The sequence below is a fragment of the Tinamus guttatus genome, unplaced genomic scaffold (genome assembly GCF_059628265.1).
Source record: "Tinamus guttatus ecotype Peru unplaced genomic scaffold, ASM5962826v1 Tinamus_guttatus_pri_ptg000169l, whole genome shotgun sequence".
Taxonomy (NCBI): domain Eukaryota; kingdom Metazoa; phylum Chordata; class Aves; order Tinamiformes; family Tinamidae; genus Tinamus; species Tinamus guttatus.
The window spans coordinates 2,672,293-2,694,703 of NW_028288703.1; the positions used below are offsets into that span (position 1 = coordinate 2,672,293).

The window sequence follows — 22,411 nt, forward strand, 5'->3', positions numbered from 1 at the left end:
TCGCTCCAAGGTTTTTACATGCTACATGGGCATGAGAGGGACACCAACCACCCAGGAGTCACCAAAGGCATCCCAGCTCGTGCAGCCCCATCTCCAAGGTTTTCCTACAGCAATGAGTCAACTCACAAGCCACCCGGGAAAGAGTATCCACAGTCCCTAACAACTTCCATACGAAGCACAGAAGAAGGCAGGGCTAAGTGAAGGCTGTTGTGGCAGAAATAGCAGCTACAGACACGCACACTTTGCCGTGGTACAGCGGCCCCGCTCAGCAGTTGTTCGCATCTGTGGCTTTGCTCTCAGGCTCTGGCCTGTCCATAGGGACCAAAGGCTGAAACACGAGGTTTGTGCTGCCCCCAGGCAGTGCCAAGGCACGGGGGTCCTCACAGGGCTCGGAGGGGATAATTCTCTCTTGGTCTCCAACACAAAGTTACTAAACTGCATTGCCAGCTGCATTGTCAGGACACGTCCTCCATTATCCGTGAAAACGGATTCCCACTCCTTACGTCGGAGTTGATAGCAGCCCCCCAGGTGTGTGGGAGCCTCCCTCGTTCTCTCTCCTTTCTGAATCTGCAACTGCAAACCTGTCCCCCAGAACATCTACACAGATGCACACGAAATTTTGGCGACAGTGTAGGAGAGCCATTTCTGGAGGAGTTTCGGAAGCAGGTGGGACAGAAAAGCAGGAATGCATTGCCCGGGGCAGGAGAGCAGCATGAGGAAATGCAGATTTGTTTGTCTTGGAAGCACACTGAGCTAATGGCCAAAAATACATCGTAGGCTTTATTTTCCACTCTCCTCACCTTTATAAACAACAGGCATGTCAAGCGCCATCATCCCTTTATTCTGGAAAACTTCTGGGAAAACAGTTGGGCACAGTGAGTCTAGTCTCTGTTTGAAGGGCAAGTAGCAACTGCAAAAGGGGATGGGAAGCAGAGAGCCAGGACTACCTCTCATACCGCTCTTGGCCCAATGCAGTCACACTAATCATAGCCAAAATTAAAGGAATCAGCTAGCTTCCCCTGCAAGGCCCCTAACCTTAAACCCGCATAGCAAAAGCCCCTGACTCTGTGACAAGGCTTTCAAGCATGTCTATCTAAACACTCTTCCCTCCTTGGACCCATTAAAGAGAATTCTCTTTCAGAAAAAAAATACATCCGCTGCTGAGTAAACTTCAGGGGTGGAAGGAACAGCACGGCCAGCGTCTCGCTATCCCTGCGGGAATCCTGACAAACACAGCACTAGCAAAGTTTTCCAATTCCCATGGCTTGGCGGGAAGCCCCGCGGCGGCCAACAGTGACAGCTGACAGGAGGCTTTGGGAATCTCCAGTATTGATGGAGGCAGTAACTTCATCTTTAAACCTTTAGCTGCAAAAGCAGCACTTTTTGCACCCCTTTACGTGCGGGCTGGGACAACAGCTTGAGGTCAGTGCTCTTGCCTTTCCTCTGAAAGGGCCAATGACACACAAAAAAAATAAAACCGCTACATGTCGACTGCTTCTTCCTTAGGGCACTGCCAAAATGAGGCAAGAAAATCCCCTCCAGTCTTTCTGATGTACTGCAAAGACAAAGCCTAATTTCATCAAGGGCAGACTGGCTACATCGATTGGATTATTCATTGGGTATAATGGACTTTCCCTTCTTCCTGCAGCTTTTTCAAAGCACAAGCAAAATGAAGACAGATCAGGTCTCACTCAGGGCTGACACTATATATATTTATGGATTTCAAAGCTCAATACAAAAGCAGCACAGTATCCACTACACTTTTTTTTTTCTCCCCCTTGCAATACTGTTTTTCTTGCCCAGGACACGCAGCAAATGCTCATCCTTTGCGCTGACGCTCCCCCTGATGCTCCACAGCGCTCTCCTCCCTCCAGCTTTTCATCGGTACCCTAAAAAACACATGGTTTCTTTTGCCAGCACAGGGGTGCTTGATACACATGCGTGCACGGCGACTCAACCGAGAACCTTTTTGATCCCCCAAGCAAAGGACTGATAGCCTTTTTCTAAGGGAGCACTGCTAACGTAATCCCGCTTTGCGATCTAGACACTGACGTAACTGCCGGGTTTATGAAGTCTCAGAATTATTCTCCCCACTGCCAGTATTAAGTTAAAGATCTGCCCCTCCTTTTTTCCCCACACAGTACACAGTACACACAGTACACGAGCTACTAACCAGTACTTCTAAGATTTGGACTAGACATTTACCAACTGCACTGTCTAATGGCAGCATTTTCCATCGCTGGTCGTTCTCTGGAAAGGGAAGGAGCTCCAGCATCACATCTCTGCCATCAGGGAGAAGCCTCAGGCATGGGTCGCACAGGGAATGTCAATGTGTAAGGGCCTCTCCAAAGAGAGGACAGACTTTGCTATGGTAGGGCAGCTCTCTGAAGGCCTCCAGTACCTGAAGTACTGGAAGGGAGCTAGTGACAGTCCCCAGGCATCCAGCCCCGCGCACAACAGGCCTGGAACATGATGCTTCCAAGAGGAAGTTGAGCTCCTGGGCAAACACATAGATAAATTAGCGCTGGGCTCAGAAAATCTCTGGTGCTGCCTAATATCATGGGCACAAGGCATTCTCTCGCTTTCTTCCTTTCCTAAATTTATCTCAAAGCAATACCAGTTTTACAGAGGGATGCCATTTTGCGGTCTCCAAGGAGCAGGTGATCTGGCGTACACCTATTTTAAAAGCCACGTGGGGAGAATGCATCATGCCATATTTCTTGAGTTTTCTCAAACTAAATGAACAAAGCCCCAAGTAAACCAGCCAGCAGCATAACATGCCAAAAAACAGAAACAAAACGAGCAAAGAAATTGGGACTTATCACTTCAAAAAATCTAAGCCATTCATCTGAGATGCTTATGTTTGGGTAACCTTTGGAAGAGTGCTTGCTGTTCCGTTACACAAACAATGGAAATTTTAGATAAGGAAAACAGCTGCAGTTGCCAAGAATGCTCCACACACTAACCAAAATCATTAGAAATGCAGCTATTTTATAAGTACATAAACCTACTGCCTATAGCAGCATGAAGCGCGCGGTAGTTTGCTCCAGCTCCTGGCTCTCCAACAGGTCAACCAGAAGGGAGAAGCACTTAAGAGAAGCGGTCACAGAAAACGTCGTCATAGCAGGACATGGAACTAAGTGAAATAGGAGTTTTAAATTTCATTTTTCCTACCTTGCACATGCGGAAGGAAAAAAAGAAGTGTTGCAAAAGGGAACCTTCTAGGCATTAGCAGTGACAAGAGTGAAGGAAGAATTTTCCTTGTTTAAAAGTCCTGCCACGTGTGGAGAGCATCTGCAAATAAGGGCTAAATGGGCACATTGAGCTTGGCTTCTGGACTGGTCGTGGTGGCAAATTGGCCTGAAGTTACTTTTTGATACCACAAATTAAGACAAGGAATTAGACAGCATGGAGATCTTCAAAGAGGATGAGCACTTCTTTTACAGGACTTTTGAGATGCTGCTCTGAAGATTTCCAAGTGCTTCAGCTCAGCATCACATCCAATATCCTGCCACTTATTTTAGAAGAACTAGCAAGAGGGTTTTTTTTTTTTTTTTTAAATCAACTTTGTGAATGGGAGAGTATTCTAACCTTAAGATAGTCTTGAATTTATACCTAAATCATGCATAGAACTTGGGATATTTAGGGTTTCCTTAAACATCTAAAGTAAAGCTTATATTAATTACTTTCACAATCTATTTTTGATAGTTTATTGTTCCACAGATTTGGGTTTGACAACTTCCTCATGCTACAAACTGGTGAATGAAAGCTAAACCTCACCTTTTGTCAACTTTCTCTGTATAAACACTTTTATTAAAAAAAGCTATACTGCATCAATCCCATTGCAGCTACCATTTTTTTCTATGACACCTTCAGTTTTTCTTAAGTCTTGAAAGGCTTTTCCTATAAATATGTCTTTTCTTGTATTGTTTGGAAATATATATTTTAAAATCTGTACTTGCCTGAATCTAACATCTATCATCTATTCTCCTCACTATGCTTTTCTAAATGTCTTTGCATCTCTGTATCTACATTAAAATGATGATATTTGAACAACTCAGTGGGTACTGAGGTACCCACTTGTACTTAGGTACAAGCAAGATTAGCTTCCAAATCAAAATACTAAATTATTAATTGCATATTTATATAGAAGAGGAGGATCCTCGCCAGCATGAAGATATATTTTGTTTTTAGTATTACCTTGAATTCCTGATTCTTCATGGTACTAAAAAGCAACTGCACCATTTTCTTATACTCTTAGTTCTTCTTCTTGGCTTAGCTCATAGTTAAAACCATAAAATGGATTTCTACGTTATAATAATAAAGAATAAACACACCTACCACTGGCCTAACTGATACTCAGTCCCCATCTCCTACATAACAAACATGCAGAAGAGAGAGAGTAAATTATCCTGGGTCTCTCTTAGCTGAGGACAGTTATGCCAATAAAAAGTCAGCTTCTATGCTAGAAATAGTCATTTAATTACTACTAGGTACTTGCCTCTTGCTCTCTAGAGTGTCCTAGAAGAACTATAGCTAAGAAAAAATAAAATTAAATTTTAAAAATAGACTTTTTTTTATAATAAAGCTACATTTCTTGGTCTGAGACCATCATCTTGCACCCAAAACGTTCTGACACCCCACCAGGCCATTTCTAAAAACTTGTCCATCAGGCAATTGCTTAACACTGGCAGGAAAACTTCTGCAGCACTCAAATGCTGCCACCAATATGGATCATCCTTTTGGAGTGGTTGTCCCAGGCATGACAGGGCAGATCTTACCCCAGCAAAGGTTTTTCCTGTCTACAAGAAAGGAAAGCAGCAGCACGATCCACGGCTTTGCTTTTCAGGCACCTTTCAAATGACTGCATCTGAGTGTCTTAACCAAGAGATCATGGAAGTTCTCTAATTAATTCTGAAGAGGAATAAAGATTTTTGCAATATGAAGGGAACGTAGCTGAACATCTTGCTGCAAAATCCTACTTGAAGTTGTGGATAAAATGCCAGTATGCACCTGCTTCAGGAAGAGCACGGCTCCAGTCCCCCAGCGCCCTGCCAGCCAGCTCATCCCGTTTTACCCGCAGCCCTTTGCCAGGTATCACTGGTGCTTGAGCGGGTCTCGGAGCCTTGGATCCCAGGGAAAAGGAGACAACTGTCAGGCCGGCTCTGCCCACAGGCCATTTGGCAGGGTCTTCACAACAACAACATGACAGAGCAAGATCCTGCTCATCTTCTCTAGTACCAGAATAACACCATGGAAACTCATCTGAATAAAAGTATTTTCAAATAAAACTCAAACAGGCACTTTTTTTGTATACAGTATTTCCATAGATTGTTTGGGGGGTTGTATTTAAAAGTGCTAAAATGGTAGCTTTTCATTAGAATATAATCACTTTAATGCAGAAAATCCCTCAGGCCCAGCAGATATCTGGGACCAACATCACATCGATAGTTAGCAGAGAGATCAAAGACAGCTGGAGAAAGGCCCAAGTGCTGGTAATATTGCCCGGTGTCAGGCAGAAGGGTATTTGCAGGCGCCAGGGGCTCCTACAGCTCTGCACTGAGCCACCCCGTGAACTCGCGCATGGCAGAAAACACTGCTCTGTGCCCCAACCTCCGAGTTTTACATAAAATCTATTAACTTGACACATGCAAGGCCCCCTCAGCAGCACCTTAGGAAAAGCACTTTCTGTATATGCGATTGCTTCTCCTAGTCAGTCCTAGGCAGCACATCAAATATTAACATGGGCGATGAATTGCTGAGTGAACTCTCGGCTAATTACTGCTGCTTATTTTCTAACTACTGAGCAAGCCACCAACCTCAGATTAGAGCACATTTCACCAAATGGAAATGTGCTTACACAAGGGTTTTTCCTCTGCTCTTGTAACTGCTCCAGGCCCACTCCATAAAATTACAACGACTTTGTGAAAATAAATTCTGAAATTACTTACGAACACAGGAAGCAAAACCAAATTCCAGGGTTACACCCGAAAGCATACACTCTTTCCTACTTATTCGTGCTCAGCAAGATCTTCTTAAGGTTTTCCATGTAAGAAGCTCCATTTTTATCACTTCCCCTCTCAGAATAAACCCTGATTTTAGAGAATATAACCTTCACAGCATCATGACTTGCCTCATTGTGGTTAGACACACAATGGCTAGGCCCATATGTCTAAACATATGCTTATGTGCAACATATCCCTCCAACATACTCTGTTAAATTCTAGCAGGCAATTCCCCTCCAACGAAGGTTTCTGAAGTCCAACATTACATATTCCAGAAACACTCCCTTCTAAAAGTATTTCTTCAAGCAAAACAATGAAAAATAAGATCAAAGCCTAGTGTTCACTGGGAATCCCTATTGTATGGACTAATTTAAAATTAAAACACAACAGAGTCTTCCCAACTCTAAGGCTACTTGAAGCCAGAAGGTTTTTCCGTAATGCCCAAGTGATTAAGCATGTGCAAGGCGTAGGAAAGTTACCTTATCTGCAGGATCAGATATAGATACTGCTGGAGTCAGCATGCCACGCTAGTTGGACCCACACAGTCTGTTCTGATATGAGGAATTAAGTTTCCTTGATGTCACGTATCGAACAGATAATGCAACGAGCGCTTCCTTTGAAGTGCCCAGGGAACGGGCAGGAAGGAGAACAAGCTGGCAGAACTTCACTGAACTCGCTCAAGTGCTCTTGGCTCGCCCAGACTGAGGCTTAATCTAGAGCATCATGTAAGGCGCCGAATCCCTTGCAAGGTATTTACAAATTAAAATTTAGGTATTTTATACATTAAAATTAAAAATTATTCTACCATGTAGAGATAATTTCTAGTTTCTATATGCAGCTTCCTAGGACCTGGCAGAATGAATGCACGTTCTCTAAGAGCGGGTTGTCTTATGTGCAATGACTTTGGCCCACTCCGAGCAGATGGACCTCTGGGAATCCCAGACATGGGCAGGGTCACTTCCTTCTTCCTCCCCTCAACATTGGGCACAATTTCCGGATAGAATAAGAGGTTTTGCCTGAAGTATCAGATACCTGGGAAGCTACAAAAAGGGAGAGATCTGTTAAGAAATGTTCCACTTGTCACCCGTTACTCCGGAATGCAAGATGGCACGTGAACAATGAAGTACTATTGAAGTTTGTTGCCTGTTTCATTACTAAATTTGCTCAGTAATCTTTTGCTGAAAAGGTATCTTTGACAGTTTTATGGTTTCTAATGATTAGGCAATTCTGAGACTGCATAAGATTAAAGGCAAGGTCATAAAGAATTTATATGAAAACCAGGCATTTATAGCTGCTCCTTTGGGACACATCAACCAGTGCCATTTATAGTATCACACTGTGTGACATTATGATTGACATGTTTATGATTAAACCAACAATTCAGGATTTTCAGATATTCAAACACAGGAGGTAACTAAATAATTAATTTAAAAATATAAAAAAAGGAGAAAAGGAGAAAGCTAACACTTATTGAAAAAAGAAAACAACATGAACATCTTAACTGCTTTACAAGGCAAGGTAAATATTGTAGATTCACAGACTGTATGATGTCCAAAAGTGTTAATATTCCTTGGAGACAAAAATACAGTGATGGTGGCTGAGAGCTAGATTAATGACTGATGATCAGGTAAAGGACTCTGAAGACACTTATGAGAATACATATTGAAATGTTACCACTGGAATATATAAGTGTTAAGAAATTCCAGAGTGGAGTTGTTACAAATGCAAAAGAAGCCCTAACAATTTAAACATAGATACAGTCCAACAATAATCTGAGCAAAATTATCTATAGCAATAAAGTTATGCAAGGTTAGTAACCAGGAAATATATATGCTCCCTGTTGGTCTACCAGGATGCATAATACGCACACTGAAATTTCACTGCATATCTTCAGGCTGTCTAAATACCTAAAATTGCTTCTGAAGAAAAGACTCTCTCTTCTTACCTCCAAAAGGACATTAAGTTAAAGCTTCTTTAGAATGCCATAAATGCATTTTGATTTTTTCATTTTTTTTGCTTCCTTTTAGAGAAAAATTAATGCATTTAGCATTTTGAATCAATAGCACCTCTTCTATTCTCATTCTAGCCTTAGCTAAAGCTAGACAAACGAGTGACCCTTTTCATCTTCTTTTCTCTGAAGGTTTTTTCATTGGTTTTGTCCTAGCTAGGAATAATGGCAGAATTAGGAGAATTCTGTTCAGGTTTAAAGATAAGCCTCTCTCCCCCTCCACTGCTCACGTTATCTGTAGAACACAAATGCAAGAACCCCCAATTCAACTGCAGAAAGGGAAAAGCACTTACCTTCTGTTGGTGATGTCTTCAGATGTCTGCAGAGCCCCTCCGTTTCCCCATATGTCTCTTTAATTTTTACTACTGCTTCCGTCCCTCGCAGTTCCATGAGGGAGCGCAGTTCTTGCAGCGTGCACCCAAACTCTCCTGCATGGTTGGCCTCATTTCTTTGGTTCTTGGAGTAAAAATCGCTGTTTGTCATGTCACCCATGGTTGCTGATTATATTGCTCCACTCTTTACAGTTGATACAAGCTCAAAACTGCTTAAAAATTGAAGAAAAGAAATCTCAAATTCCGACCTAAGATATTAAAAAGAATCCAGTTTGTCCAGCAAGCGGAGGGGAGATGCCTCTGACGTGCCAGGTGTCCCTGAGTGGCTCGTGGTCCGCAGAAAAGCTGCTCTCAAGGCTGCAGACCGGCTCCACTCCATTCACTGCTTCCCATTCTGCTGCTCGCGAGCTGTAGCATCTACATGGTCATTGCTTCCTCGGGACCTTTGGGAACAACCAGAAAGGAGGTGTCACAGGAGAGCACCAACACTCTACAAACAGGGTTGCACATTCATTCGCAGGACCACTGCAGTTTGATTTTGCATTTAAGGAAAGCCAGGCAGCATAGAGATGGACTACAAAATGCTGCAGGTCCTCAGAGCTGTCGCCAGCGACGAGGATACCCCGGCTCTGTCATGCACAGAGCTCTCTCTGGCTACAGCACCAAGAGCAGGGTCTGTTACTTCATTCGAGCCCCAAGAGCACCCGCTAAATGAGATGGCTCATGAATATTAATGAGTAAGCCATTAGTCCCGCATCCGAAATGAACCTCCAGCATGTGCTCCGGTTCATGCAGCCACATCAATCTTTCATCTGACGAGCACAAAAACCCTCATAAAGACTGCAAAGTAGCAAAAAATTATTAAACGCTATTATTTTTTAATACTTCAAACCATTTAAAAAACTACTCTTCCGTAAAGTAAAATTGGTGGAAAAACTAGGAACAATCATTACAAATTCAGAATACATTTAAATACATTAGATTTTGCAGCCTTGCCTTCTACAGAGGTAAACAAGCCCCAGAGAAGATAGAAAACACTGCAGTGTCTTGGCCTGAACAAGAGCCTGTCTGATGACTCGCTCTCCTTTGTTAGGGCGGCCTTGCCAAGGCCTGGGCAGCCCCAAAACACACGAGTTATAACAGGGATTAAAGGTTTCTTTTTTGTCTCAAGCAGGTTACCACCTGCGCACTGATTAAATAGTTTATTTTTGTGATAAAAAAGACTTTCAGAGGACAGCAGCATCTGCCTGGTGGTCGGCAGACTGGCGAATCCATCCTGGGCAAAGCGTGATTCTGAACTCCATAGGTGCAATAACAGGGGCTGCAAATGAGCGCACGGCTCAAGGACATAAAAAGGACCCCCAATTATTTCAAGCTCCAACCTTACATTCACAGAACTGTAACCTTCTGCCCACCTACAGCTGCCATAACATGGGGGCTTGGCAATGCACTGAGCAAACTGCCCTGCCCTTGCCAGGGCACGGGGAACAAGCCCAGCACAGTCATTAGTCCCTCTTTGGAGCTCTCTAATGCGCATTGCTCAGTCAGACAAACTGAACCTCAACCATTCACAGATAATGATTCTTTGATTGCAATGAAAAACAAAAAATAAAAGTACCGAAGTTTCACTGAGGTACTACAGGATGCAGTTAAGTGCTACGGGCTTCTGCCCATCCCATTTACTGCCATGTATTGCAGTCCTAGGAACTTCTGCCAACCTTTTTTTCCACATGTTGCTTTCCAAGTTTAAAAAGGAACAAGATTTCAGCACAAGATGTGGCTTACAACAAGCAACAGAGAGAAGCAGTAACAGAGAGGGGCCAATACCCAGGGAAGAGCTTCCTTGCATCATCCCCAACACTTGACCATCCTTTCCTGGAGGTCGAACAGTTTTTGCAGTATCGAGCTATCCCAAGACAACACTCCATGTGCAGCACATGGGCAAAACCTTATTCACTTATTGCTGGTTCTGATTTTAAACAGGACAGAGCACGATTCTGAATAAAAGAAGGGAATAGCCTGTAGTGTTATTTGGGGAAGGATAAGAAAAGAAGTCACAACTGTCCATGAGCCAGCCCTGAACCCCAGCAGCTCCGCATCGCCGCAGCCGCCACCAACAGCACGAGTCCTCCCACCTTCCCCCAAATGCTGTGAAAAAAATAAGGCACCAATGGGAAAGAATAAATAAATGACAGGCTGCCACTTACTTGCTGAGGATAGAGGAAGATCTTTTCCTAGGATTTGTACAAATAAAGACCATGAACACTAGCTACCTGTAACAGCCATAATGTTCAAAAAATAAACAAAGATAAAGTATGATGTTCACTTAACAGAGGATTTGAAAGGGATGTGCTGCTCTTTTTCCTTTTTTTTTAAGCTGCTCTAATAAAAATATAAATTCCCATAACTGCTCCATCAAACCCCTGTAAAGTGACAATTATTGGTTTCTTCTCATGAGAACCCTCTGCCAATCGCATTAGTGGTGGCGATGTCACCAAACGCGGTGCCAGCGAGGTCACCTGCACGACACGTCTCCATGGGACGCTGCCATGTCCACCACCCCGATCAAAGGGCCTCCCTCAACAAACTGTGCCAGCCTTGCTCTTCCCTTCCCTTCTTTTTAGAGATTCCACTTTCCTTGGCCAGCCACAGCAAGCCACGAATGCTGCTTTTTAGCATGTGATTGAGTCATTTGCCTGCTTAATTTTTTATTTCACCTTCAATTAAATATTAATCAATAAACAACTAATATGAAGCTTGTGGTGCCTTCAGTGCTTTAAAAACAAATCTCTTGGATCTTGTGCCATTCATGACTCACCCAACACTGCGACACCGGGGAAGGCCGCCGCGCACTCTGAAAGGTGGAGGGCAAAGCAGCAAAAGCCCAAGGCTCCCCGAACGTTATTCGCCGTCACGGACCTCTCCGGCGCCACGCGACAAGACCCGGAGGCTGGACCTGATCCGCGAAGCTCTTGTATGAGGAGCCAGGAACAACGCCTGAGAGCCTGGAGGTGAGCCCAACACGCGACCACCCTGCCCTTCCCACGGGGGATAATTCTGCAACAAAAGCTCAAAATAAGATACTTGGGATTGGGATAGGACAGTATTTCCCCATCAGGAGAGGTGCAGGATTTCCAGCAGGAGCAGAGGGAAGGCAGAAACCCAAATATCAAGCTCAGGTGGGGTTTCTGTCTGCTGGGGTCCAAGAAATCCTGATCATAAAAAATTTATACTCAGGCGACATCTGTATTTTCAATTCAAATGAACTACTGAACATTGTTCGGGAGTAATGTCACTCAACCCCCCCCACTGATTTGGCTCTCTGCAAGGTTACATTTAAAGCTACATTCTTCCTCCAGACCAGGACAATTTTTCGTGTTTTTGGTGCGCACACACACGTTCCAGGGGGCTGTCCCAAGGAACAAGCTTCCAATCCTGTAGCGCCTGCATCAAATATTTTTCATCATCTGGCTGCTTCAAGGAAGCGCATGCCAATTAAAACAGAAGCAATTTGGATGAGCTAACTGCAGGCCTGCTGGGAAAACTATTCTTTGATTTCCCTAATCAGGGCAAGTCTCATCCTGGAAGCTTGTCAATATTTTCACAGCATTGGAATGATTGCTAAGTAGATGTCACCACCAAATATTCTGGTATCCGGTATCAGTTGCACCACCACTGGCATAAAATTAACTGCAAAGCAACAAAGCAGCCCCTCAGCTTCACCAGATCAGAATTACAATGCTGGCTTTCACAGGCCTTAAATGTCTGGGCCAGTAATACCTGTTTGATGACTCCTAAATGTGGGGATTTACTAATAAATTGGCTTTGTGCTCTAAATTGTTTCTAAGCTGATGGTGGGTGCCATCTCAGAACGTGAGGATATCCCCTGCACTTGCAGGAGGTTAGATGTGTCTCTGTGCTCCAGGAGGGATGTCATCCCTGACGGGTAGCAGCACAAGAAGTGGAGCTAGGGGAAAAACATGAAGTTGTGGCCTGGTTGCATCTTCTCTAGCAACTTCTTGTTTCTCTCGCATTGAAGAAAAAAAAAAAAAAAAAGAAAAAAGAAAAAAAAAAGAAAAAACCCAACATTTATCTATTTGTGAATATAATCTTTGCAGTCCAGAACAATACGTGGGCCGTCTTGTCTGTCCAAGCAGCCCATGCAGTTAATCACAGGCATCCAAAACCACAGAGGCTCACACGCTCCTCGCGAGCAAACCCAGCTTTGAAGCTCCCTTATCAGGAACGTGCAAGATGCAGAAGAAAGGAAGCAGCAACGCGGGCAGAATAAAAGTCGCTTGGCACCTCCACAAGTCTGAAATTTTTGTATAACAGCAGGAAGCCAAGAGGAGTAAGAAAGAGAAACTGAACTTTGTAGCTAAGTATTGGCTGAAAATATCCCTGACTTCATCTCTACATAAGTTGATGCAACTTAAAATTCATTTTTGTAACAGGGAAAAAAAAAAATCATTCATGATGGGTATAAAGCAAGGACAGACATTTGCATGTTCCATGTACAAAAAATGGAAATCTTTTTTATGATGCTTCATTTATTTCTTGTTCTATGACAGAAACATATTTCCTGTACTAATATGTGCTAAAGAGGGCAAAGATAGGATATCTTTTTGAAAGATTACAAAATAAGAACTTTTTTTTTTCCCTTTTTTTTAATCCTGGACAATTCTCCAACAAATATAATTATGAACCCTAACATGACAATTGCCTCCAGTCAGCCTGCATTTCTTGTACCAGTTTAGGTGCAATAAAGAAAAATGGTTTCAAATCTTCTGTAACAGACTGTTGGTTATTTCTGGAAAGAGATGTTGTTACAAAATAAATAATGGAACAAGAACATCAGTGATTTCAGTTACGCGCTCAGCCTATTAACTCAGGATCTCTGGCAAACAGAACAAACTAGCCCAAACTTACTGCTGTATTTTTTTCATGCCGCAGCACTACACTAAGAGAGCAGTAAAACAGCGATGAAATAAAACTACCTTCAATGCTCTGGTCCAGCACAAGTGATTCAAGCTACAGCCTGACGCAAAGTCTCCTTCTCCATGGCTCCTTGTGTAAGCGTTCCCAGCAAAGCCGAGCGAGCTGCCGACGGGAGCAAAACCACTGGATGAGCCCCGTGGATGAGCCCCTGGCCTTGGCCGCAGGCAGAACTTCCTGCTTTGCAAATGCAGTTAGGAGAAGGAAAGGGAATCACCTTCATCCTCCTCCATCATCCATCACTGCTGTGACTTCCAAAACACTCATGGCTTTGCCAAGCAATGCATGGGGATCTGCCAGCTCTGGCATCAAGGGCCTGGGCTGAGCTGCTGCAGAGTCCTGCACACCACTAGAAAAGCTCCTGAAGAAAAATTTACCTCTAGTGTAACAGGGTTCTCCAGTGAAATTTGTACTGACCACAAGTTTTGAGAAGCCTCTCTCATTTCTTACTAGTATTAACAGGAATTTACTTTATTTTTGCTTTCAGTGATTGGAAGAAAAAAAAAAAAAAAGAGGCTACTTTCCATTTAGTCACCTATTCTCCCAATGCTCTAATTGCACAGTCATTTTTGAGCTTTTCTTATTCACTGCCTGCCTACATGATGCACATTCCTACCCTCTGGAGTTGTATTTCTGGCCTGCACAAAGCCCCATTCCACACAGCCATAAGCTTTAGGAAATTCATGTTTCATGTACAGCTGCATTGAATTTATACAGAGACTACCACAGCGCAGTTGTTTCAAGGCAGGATGACTTCCGAAGTCTGTTATCAGTCTAATCTAAAACATAGCAGGAAAAAAAATAAAGTTAAGGATATTCAGATGGTTATTAAATTAATAGACTTGAAAAAAAGTCCAAGCCAAATGCCCTGCAACAAACAGTGGCTGCTCAGGAACATGCCCAGCACAGCCTATTCTACAAGAAACCTCCCGCCCGTCACCCTTCAGCAGGCAGCCCAGAATGGGTGTCTTATCTGACAGCGCTGGGGACAGAGATGCTGCTTGGGGGCAGCCTCAGCAGCAGCATCTCCAGGACCAAGAATTTCTGAATTTCTTCCCTGAGCAGAGGGATTTGTTTGTGATTTTCCAAAAATATTTTCATTTCACAAAGATTTCTGTCGCTTAACCACATCTTTACTTTTTATAACTTAAATGAAAAAAAAGAGAAAAACAAATCTGCAAAACAATGAAAGCAAACTTTAGTATGACAGAAAGGCAAGGAGCTGATTGCCTTATATTGTGCATTGCTGTAATTACCAATAATTGAGTGTGAGCAAGATCAAGCCATACCCCAGCAGTTACTTTACAGCACTATCTTTCATTATTCTTTTATTTCTCCTCTCCCTGTTTTCTGACAAAAATGAATGTTGTGCTATAGGCCATTATGGTACCAAACCAGAAAACAAGGACAAAAACCTTTTAGAAAAATGTCTGTGCTCACCAGAAACCAGCATAGATTTTTCCCTAGCCTCTTTGAAAGTGAGTTATTAAAACCTAAACATTGACACTACACTAAAAAGATCAGTATTCTAAGAAACTCATTTGTCCTTTGTATGTATATTTTAAATTTCACCAGATTTCTTAATTCTGAAGTCTGAATCACCATCTGACTTTCTGTCTAGAAGGTATCAGCTTAAAGCCAGTTCAAGGGATTTCAAGAGGTCCTGTAGTTTACGGCTGCTGTGCCTGGTATCTGATTCAATCAGGAAATTCATTCATCAGGAATTGTTTCTTTAGCTCCTTACAACAAATAAAATCATCTGATTCCAGAGATTTATTCAATCTCATTGAGAATCCTTCTCTCTCCTACCCTACTGAAATATCTTTGGTCAGTCACTGTTCCTACAGGCACTATATTTGCTTCCCAATGTGCATTTTTAATTCATTAGTAAATTTTACTTCTTAGTTCCCAGGAAGTAAATTGGAAAGATACTCATTACTGTGAAGCATGATATAATTTTGATGGATTTATTTTTACTGAGAGTTTGACCAATATCATGGTTTTCCTAAATGACAGATCTACAAAGGAGAGGAATAACACTGAGGAAGCCCTTAACCAGATGGCACCGTGCACAAGGCATCTCTAACGCTCAGATGGTGCTTACGTGCACGCTGCTTCCTACCTAGTTCCCCTGCTCCCTGCCAGGAGGGAGTCCCGACGGGGCTGGCTCCTCGTGCGGGGTGGCCCCGGCAGGACGCCGGGCCCTGCCCGCCGCCTCGTGCCAGCCTCCGCAGCCCATCCGTCCTCCCGGGGCTGCTCCGCGCCGGCCGCGGCCTGTTCCTTATCGCCACCGCTTGTCACCAAGGGTTTTTCGCCTCCCTTGCACCTACCTGGTCGTTTCCCACAGATATCCAGTTCCTTGGTATTTTGTGGGGATTGCTAGGGAAATACAAGACTACAGCAGCACGCTGCTCTGTGTTCATCGCTTGCTCTCTTCTGTTTTCTTAGTACCTTCCTTCAAAAACATACATTGACAGTTTGCTCAACACCAATGGCAAAATCTCTGCTGCTAAACAGACTCCAGCCTCAACTGCTTTGACTTCCAGATTCAAATGCAAATTCCCTCTGCCTGCAGCCCAGGTAGGCTCTGCCATTGATACAAAGTTACAACAACCTATTCCAATTAAAATTGAAATTTTTAATCTATTAAATCAAAACTGAAAAAAAAAAGTTTTCCCCACTCATTTGTAGCTATGAGCATCTTAAGCAGAATGAAAGAGAGAGCCAGAGATGTTCTCTGCGGAGAAACAACGGCACCACCTGAGCCCACGTGCAAGCCCAGAGAAGGAAAGAAAAACCCCCAGGATTGAGCTGCATGGCAGAGACCGGCAGCCAAGGTCACCCCTTAGAAAGGGAACAGCCAAAAGGAGGTTTTAAATCTCAGTGGGCATGAGCTGAAAGACACGCAGTGATGTTCTGCAGCAGTTTTAAATAGGACAACCACTAAAGAACTAAAAGTATATGTCTACCTTGCCATAATGCACAACTCCCACTTCTGGCATACAGAAGAACCAAGGGGTCACTTTAGAAAAGGAAAGACAAGTTACAGGGCAACAGAAACAACCCGCTGACACCGTGTAAATGTGTCAGCTACAAAACCGGCATCGCTACTTGCACAGAGCAGGAGCAGAAATGGCAGCGCTGGAAGAGAAACGCAGGAGCGAAGGAAAGCACAGCAGCGGAGCGGGCAGACACACGCATAACGGGCTTGTTAGCACTAAAATTAATGCAAAGGAATAATAAAGAGTTTGGGGAAAAAATACCAAAAACAGACAGTTCCTTATGTTCTGCTTTAAGGAGAACATCAATTTTGGCAAGAATTTCTGAAAAAAAAAATTAATCTCCCTCAAAAACGCACATGGTGCAAACACTACTCTTTCTGCTTCACAGCAGCAACATTTGGAAAACTACTTAACCTTTCTATTTTTGTTCGGGTGCATTCAAATTACCAATAACATACAACATGCTGCAACAAAACCACTGATATAGGGTATAATTTTCCCTCAAGCACATTATCCTAGCTGGTGGCTCAGAAAAATAAGCTGATAAAACAGCAGCAGGCATCAACTGACAGATAAAAAGTGATCACAGCTATGCAGAGCATTGCTGCCTAACCTTAAAATCACACAATTAGCCAAAAAAATGTAAGCAGTATGACAGGCCATACTGACCACCACACATTATCTACAGGGTCATGCTGAAAATCATCCTACAAACACATTTTTAAATAGATCATCACCTTACAATTTAGCCATTAACACATAGGTTTATTTTAAAGCCATCATCATGCCTGGAATTTTTATTAAATAGCTTCTTCCTTGTCAGGTTCAGTTGGGATCTCATTCTAATCATGATGGTTTTTAATTTTCTCTTCTATTAATAGCAACTTAAAAATAAAATGTTCTCTTTTGAAACTGTAATACTTCTTTGGGGGCTGCAAGGGGGGAGTGAGAGATGAATCTTCCCACTCTGCTCAACTACATTTGCTGTCTGCATATAAGGCAAAATGAAGAGGACAAGAAAGGAGAAAAAAATATACGTTGTGTATATATAAAACATAAACCAAGTTCACAATATTATCACTATACAGCTGTGCTCCTTCCACTTCAAAGGAAGCATGTCTGCAATAGCTGGTCCTATGCCAGGAGACAGAAGAGCCCTAATACTGGCAGAAAAGCAAGGAGTCAGTAACTTAGCTGCATATAGATATATATATATATATCTTGATGTCTACTTAGACAAGTGTGCATGAACTGGATCCACAAGCATGCACATTTGGGCATTGCACCGTACCCATGCAATATGTTGCACTTTGCAAGCTGCCTCATCTGGGAGCGCAAACCAAAGCACTGGGATCTGCTTTCCATAACAGCCCGAACGTGTGTGACCTTTGCTCAGGGATACAGGCCCTGCACAGCTATTCGAGCCTCTCTCTGAGGCTGAACACCAAAATGTGCTTTAATGCAGGATAAACTGACACCTCCTGGATGCCCGAGCTGCTGTGACACGTGCCAGGGTGCTGATTTTCCCCTGTCCCTTGCAGGGCGCAGACCTGCGCTCCACCGAGGGCCCCGGCGCCGCTTGCCTCCTCCACAGGGGCAACCAAGTGCCTGTGCCCGGAGCTGTCTGCAGCAGCTGCTGTCTGCGCTGGCCACGGCGCCCTCCGCATCGCTGAGCGGCCCTGCGGGGGATGAGCAGAGACGCTTGAGCAGAAAGGTGCATTTGTAGGAGGCAAAATTTTGCAGGCAAAATCTCCGATTTTGGTATCTGATCACCACTTTGCTTTTTCCATTTGAAAGCCACTGGCAGTCACAGCTAACAAAAACGCTCACATATTTAATGGCCAGCAAAGAAAGTGCGAAAACCATTCTGCAGGCTAATAACCAGAGCAGTCACTGGGCAGCAGAGAGACTTTTGCTCAATTATCTATTGAATAGAACCAAGAGGCAGTCACTGAGACCTGAGGGTTTTGTTTTCTCCTCTTTCTTCTTCTTAGTCTCTTCTTTTTTTCCCCCCTGGGGGGAAGCTCCTCTGATTTTAGCTCAAAAAAGGAAGCCAACACAGATTGGCTTGCCTTGTGACAAAGACGATTCGAAAAGGCAGTCATACCATGTGCTTCTTTTCCTACCGGCACATTAACAAATGCCAAAATGGGGCCTTTTGGAACAAGTGCTTTGAGACATTTGGAAGAAATATCCCCCCAAAATACCCAAATAAATTGATTAGTCCTGTTTTTAAGCTATATCTAAGCAACAGTACACTGCTTTATTGATTTGATGGCTCTTATTTCTTCTAGGGATAGGTATTGCTACAACAAAATCGTTCAGTTCCTACAGTATTTTGATTCCCACATCAAAAATATTTTAGATAAGCATATGAATTCTTCAAGTCACAACTGAAATATTGAAGTTCACCTGTTGCTAGTGCTCACTAGTGACTTATGAGAAAACCATATCACTTAATCTGATACCAAATCCACAAAAAATTTGAGAAAAAAAGGACTCCTAAAGGCATGTGTTACAGCACACTTTCAAATGAACTAACAAAATTACCTCCCTCCCTTTGCAGGTGAAAATGGCAGAAATTACCCCTCTTTTGTCACGAAGGATCATCCTGCGCACGCTTGCTCACGCTGAATGTGCCTGTAACACAGCTAGACCCAGCAGCGGTTTTGGTCACACCTGCAGCAGGTTGGGTACAACCTATAGCATAATCAAACACATGGAATATGTCTCAAACACTGGGGCTCCCACAACTGAGCATTGCTGGATTCAAAATCCACATGTTGGCTGAGGAACTGAATGCTACACGGAAACAAAGCCTGTAAACCCACAGTCCCAGGGCTTTTATCAAATCAGTCCTTAGAAGAAGCAAATTTTCACCCAAGGGCAGCAGATTGATTTTGTCATTTGTTCTTAGTGGACACATCCAAAATAGGGCACATATTTCACAGGCTGAAAACTACCATGATTCTAATCATTTCAGTAGTCTGTTTCATAAATCAGAAATCACACAGGGCTCATTGACTTTTGAAAACCTTTCCCCCTCACTCTCCATCAGACCCAAAGTTACTCTTCTTCCATTCTTTCCCCTCCTCATCTGTCCATATATTATTTAAGTTTATAAAATATGCAGTTCAGGAGTAGCCTGGGCACAGAAAAGGTTGAAGACTATTCTGCTCCAAATATATGTTCTCTTTTCCTTTGGAGCTCAGATGGGGATGTGCCTCACTGCAGGTCTGCATGGCGCACAGCACACTGTCACCACAAGCTCCAATGACCTTCAAACATTTTTGGAACACAAATAATAAAAACATAGATGTAGGATGCAAACTTATTTACCCATTTTTAGAATTGCAGCTCCCTGCTGCCTTCTGATGACTGCCAGAAGCATGTACAGCCTATTTTAACAGACCGAAAAATGTTCCTGCAGCATTCAGTAGACTCCTGCTCTTCATCTACATCAGTCAAGAAGCAATGACACAGGAAAATCTGCGGGTACATTCCTGTTTATCTCTTTCACTGCTTGACCTGATCTGCCACTGGCAAGCACGCAAGAAGAACTTGTTTGCCGAATCTGCTTACCCCTGGAGTACCAAAGGACACCAACCCTTGCTTTTCAGCTCAGCTCACTCGTTTAAAAGGAAGAAACATAATCAACCAAAGATAAGCTGCTGTTTTAATTACACACGCAAAACTGGTGGGTTTGTCATTGCTTTGGGCTGATCTTTCCCCAGCTCGGCATTATAAGCAGGGCTCTATGGCTGCAGCCCAGAGAAGCGCCCGGCGCGCAGACGTGGTGCTGCTCCAGATGCCTCCTCGTGCCCCTCCAGTGGGGAGCGATGCCCCAAGCAGCAGTGAGCACGTTAGAAAGGCTCTGTGTAAACACGGAGAAAATCACTGAGTAACCAGTGCTGAAATCCTCAGCACCAAGGACCAACCGTGCAGATGTTGCTACTTGTGACAGAGGAGCCGGGCAGGACAGAGCATCCTCCATAGAAATCTGCCATCCTGAGGAGACTGCGCACGAGGCGGCGGAAACCCTTCACTGTGCACTGAGCACCACGGCCTTCCTGCCTCATTCTCAGATCCTTATTTAAGCTACATCAACTTTCTCTCCAGAACGTGCCTCAAGTGTTGTGATCACCCACCATTTCTCATCCCTGCAGCCTCTGCCAGGCCACCTTGCATTTTAGAAGTTCGGGTTAGTTCAGCAGATGCTTCAGCTGGACTCATACAGAGGGCTCACTCTGTAGCACTTTTTCCTGAGATATATACTGGCTATTGGATGTATTGTTTACTATCTTATTTTAGTATTCTTTATATACTTCATTAATCCCACTGCTGTATAATTCACCTAATCGAAGGTGCCAATTCTGAGAAGCTTGCTATAAAACCAGAAACGTTAGTTAAGTAGCACTGCAACATCACTGCCAGAAACAGTATCAGCTTAAAAGCTGCTACATGTAACAAGAAGTACATGGCCTCAGTAGGCCAGTGAGCATTTTTTCTTTATTACCTGAACTTTCATATAATTTACCGAAGTAAATGGAAAATTCAAAGTGAAGTTTGAAGCAGGTCACTTATGGGGTTGCTTGCCACTGTGATAAGTATTTCTAAAATGGAAGAAGTTGAGGAATATCCTTCTAAGGCTCCTGGAACGCCACACACACGGTGACACCTTGGTGATGCCACTCGCCTGCTGCATTGGCGGCTCCCACTCCCATCTCTATGACTTCTGTTGCTCACATTGTTTAAAAGAATGATAAGGAGTCACAAACCTGTTACTATCATGTAAAAATATGAAAATATCAAATAGGACGGCAAGCCTGTCACACTAAAAAAAAGTAGTATCTCATAATAACTGTTAAGCCCGAACTGCCATTTCCAGTCAGCGCTCCAAGAGTGACAGAGTGCCCGTCTCCTCTATGGCAGCATCGCAGATGTACTGTCTAATGACAACAGCTGGCCATAACTCGGAAAAATAAAGCTTCACTTCCATGCATTTCTACTTTGAAAACTAAACTTTTCTTTTTCTCCCTCTCTTTTCCTTCTAAGTCATATAGTCATAGAACATTTTAGCTTGGCATGAAGTTTTGGAGGGCATCCCCTCCAAGCGCCTGGGCACAGCACAGCCAACTTGGAACTTGGATCAGGTTCCTCAGGTCACATCCAGCTGAACCTGGATGTCTCCAAGGATGGAGAGTCTCTCCCATCCCTGTGATGGGCCACCCTCACAGTGAAAAAGTTCTTTATATTTAACCAAAATGTCACACTATCTGCAACTTGTCCACTGCCTCATACCCATTTTTGCATGTACCTGTTAGGGGAGTTGGCCTCTTTTTTTTTTTTTTTAAATGACCCTATACATGGTGTTTGAAAACATCACTTAAAGCAAATCCCCCAAATAAAACCAGGCTTCCTTAGCCTCACCTTGTGCATCATGTGCTGCCTGCCAAGGTGGCAGCTCTCTGCTGGACCTTCTTCTACTCGGGAGGTCAAGACCAGACAAAATTCTCCAGACGCAGTTTCACAAGTTTCAAATAGAAGGGGCATTAAAACCAAGCAGAGCCCTACTTTTGGCTCCAGCCTCATGGAGACAGCCTTTAAGTTCTACCTGTCAGATCAAATTGCTCTCCAGAACACTTATACAATGGCACCTGTTATACAATGCTGCAGAGTAAATAAAGAGTAAGGAGAGAACTAGCCAAAAGTCAGTGGGAACAAAACTTAATTTTCAGAAACAAGGATGAATGCACATAATTGGCAAGGGGCGCCAAAAGAAAACCAACAATACCAGTTTTGCTTTTAAGGAAGCATATTCATTTGATTAGAAAACTACCACTGCCACAAGCCTAAAGTGCATTTTCAGAAAATGAGATCCAATATTACAAATTAGGATTAACTACATTCCTTGCACATAGCTTCTTCAGGAACTGCTTTCCTTGAGGTCACAAAATACTGGAATTAAGAGACTTAACTCCCATCAAGGAAAGAGTCTGATTCATTTATGAATCTTCATTCGCAACATTCCTTAGGTAGGTTTGGTAAAAGTCATTATTTTTGAATGTC

At 43.3% G+C, this 22,411-nt stretch overlaps 1 protein-coding gene across 9 annotated transcripts in view; it reads right to left on the minus strand.

Moving 5' to 3' along the window:
• The window catches only part of ATP2B2 (ATPase plasma membrane Ca2+ transporting 2), a 198,821-nt gene that overhangs the window by 121,552 nt on the left and 54,858 nt on the right, over positions 1-22,411 (minus strand). For 5 of the 9 annotated variants that reach the window (XM_088522895.1, XM_088522894.1, XM_088522898.1 and 2 more), the window contains exon 2: positions 8,307-8,780. In XM_088522895.1, coding sequence (XP_088379021.1) covers positions 8,307-8,505 — 199 coding nt within the window. In that variant the 5' untranslated portion in view covers positions 8,506-8,780. Of the gene's footprint in view, positions 1-8,306; positions 8,789-22,411 lie in introns of those variants that run through there. The other 4 variants (XM_088522901.1, XM_088522900.1, XM_088522899.1 and 1 more) reach the window with 1 other exon arrangement.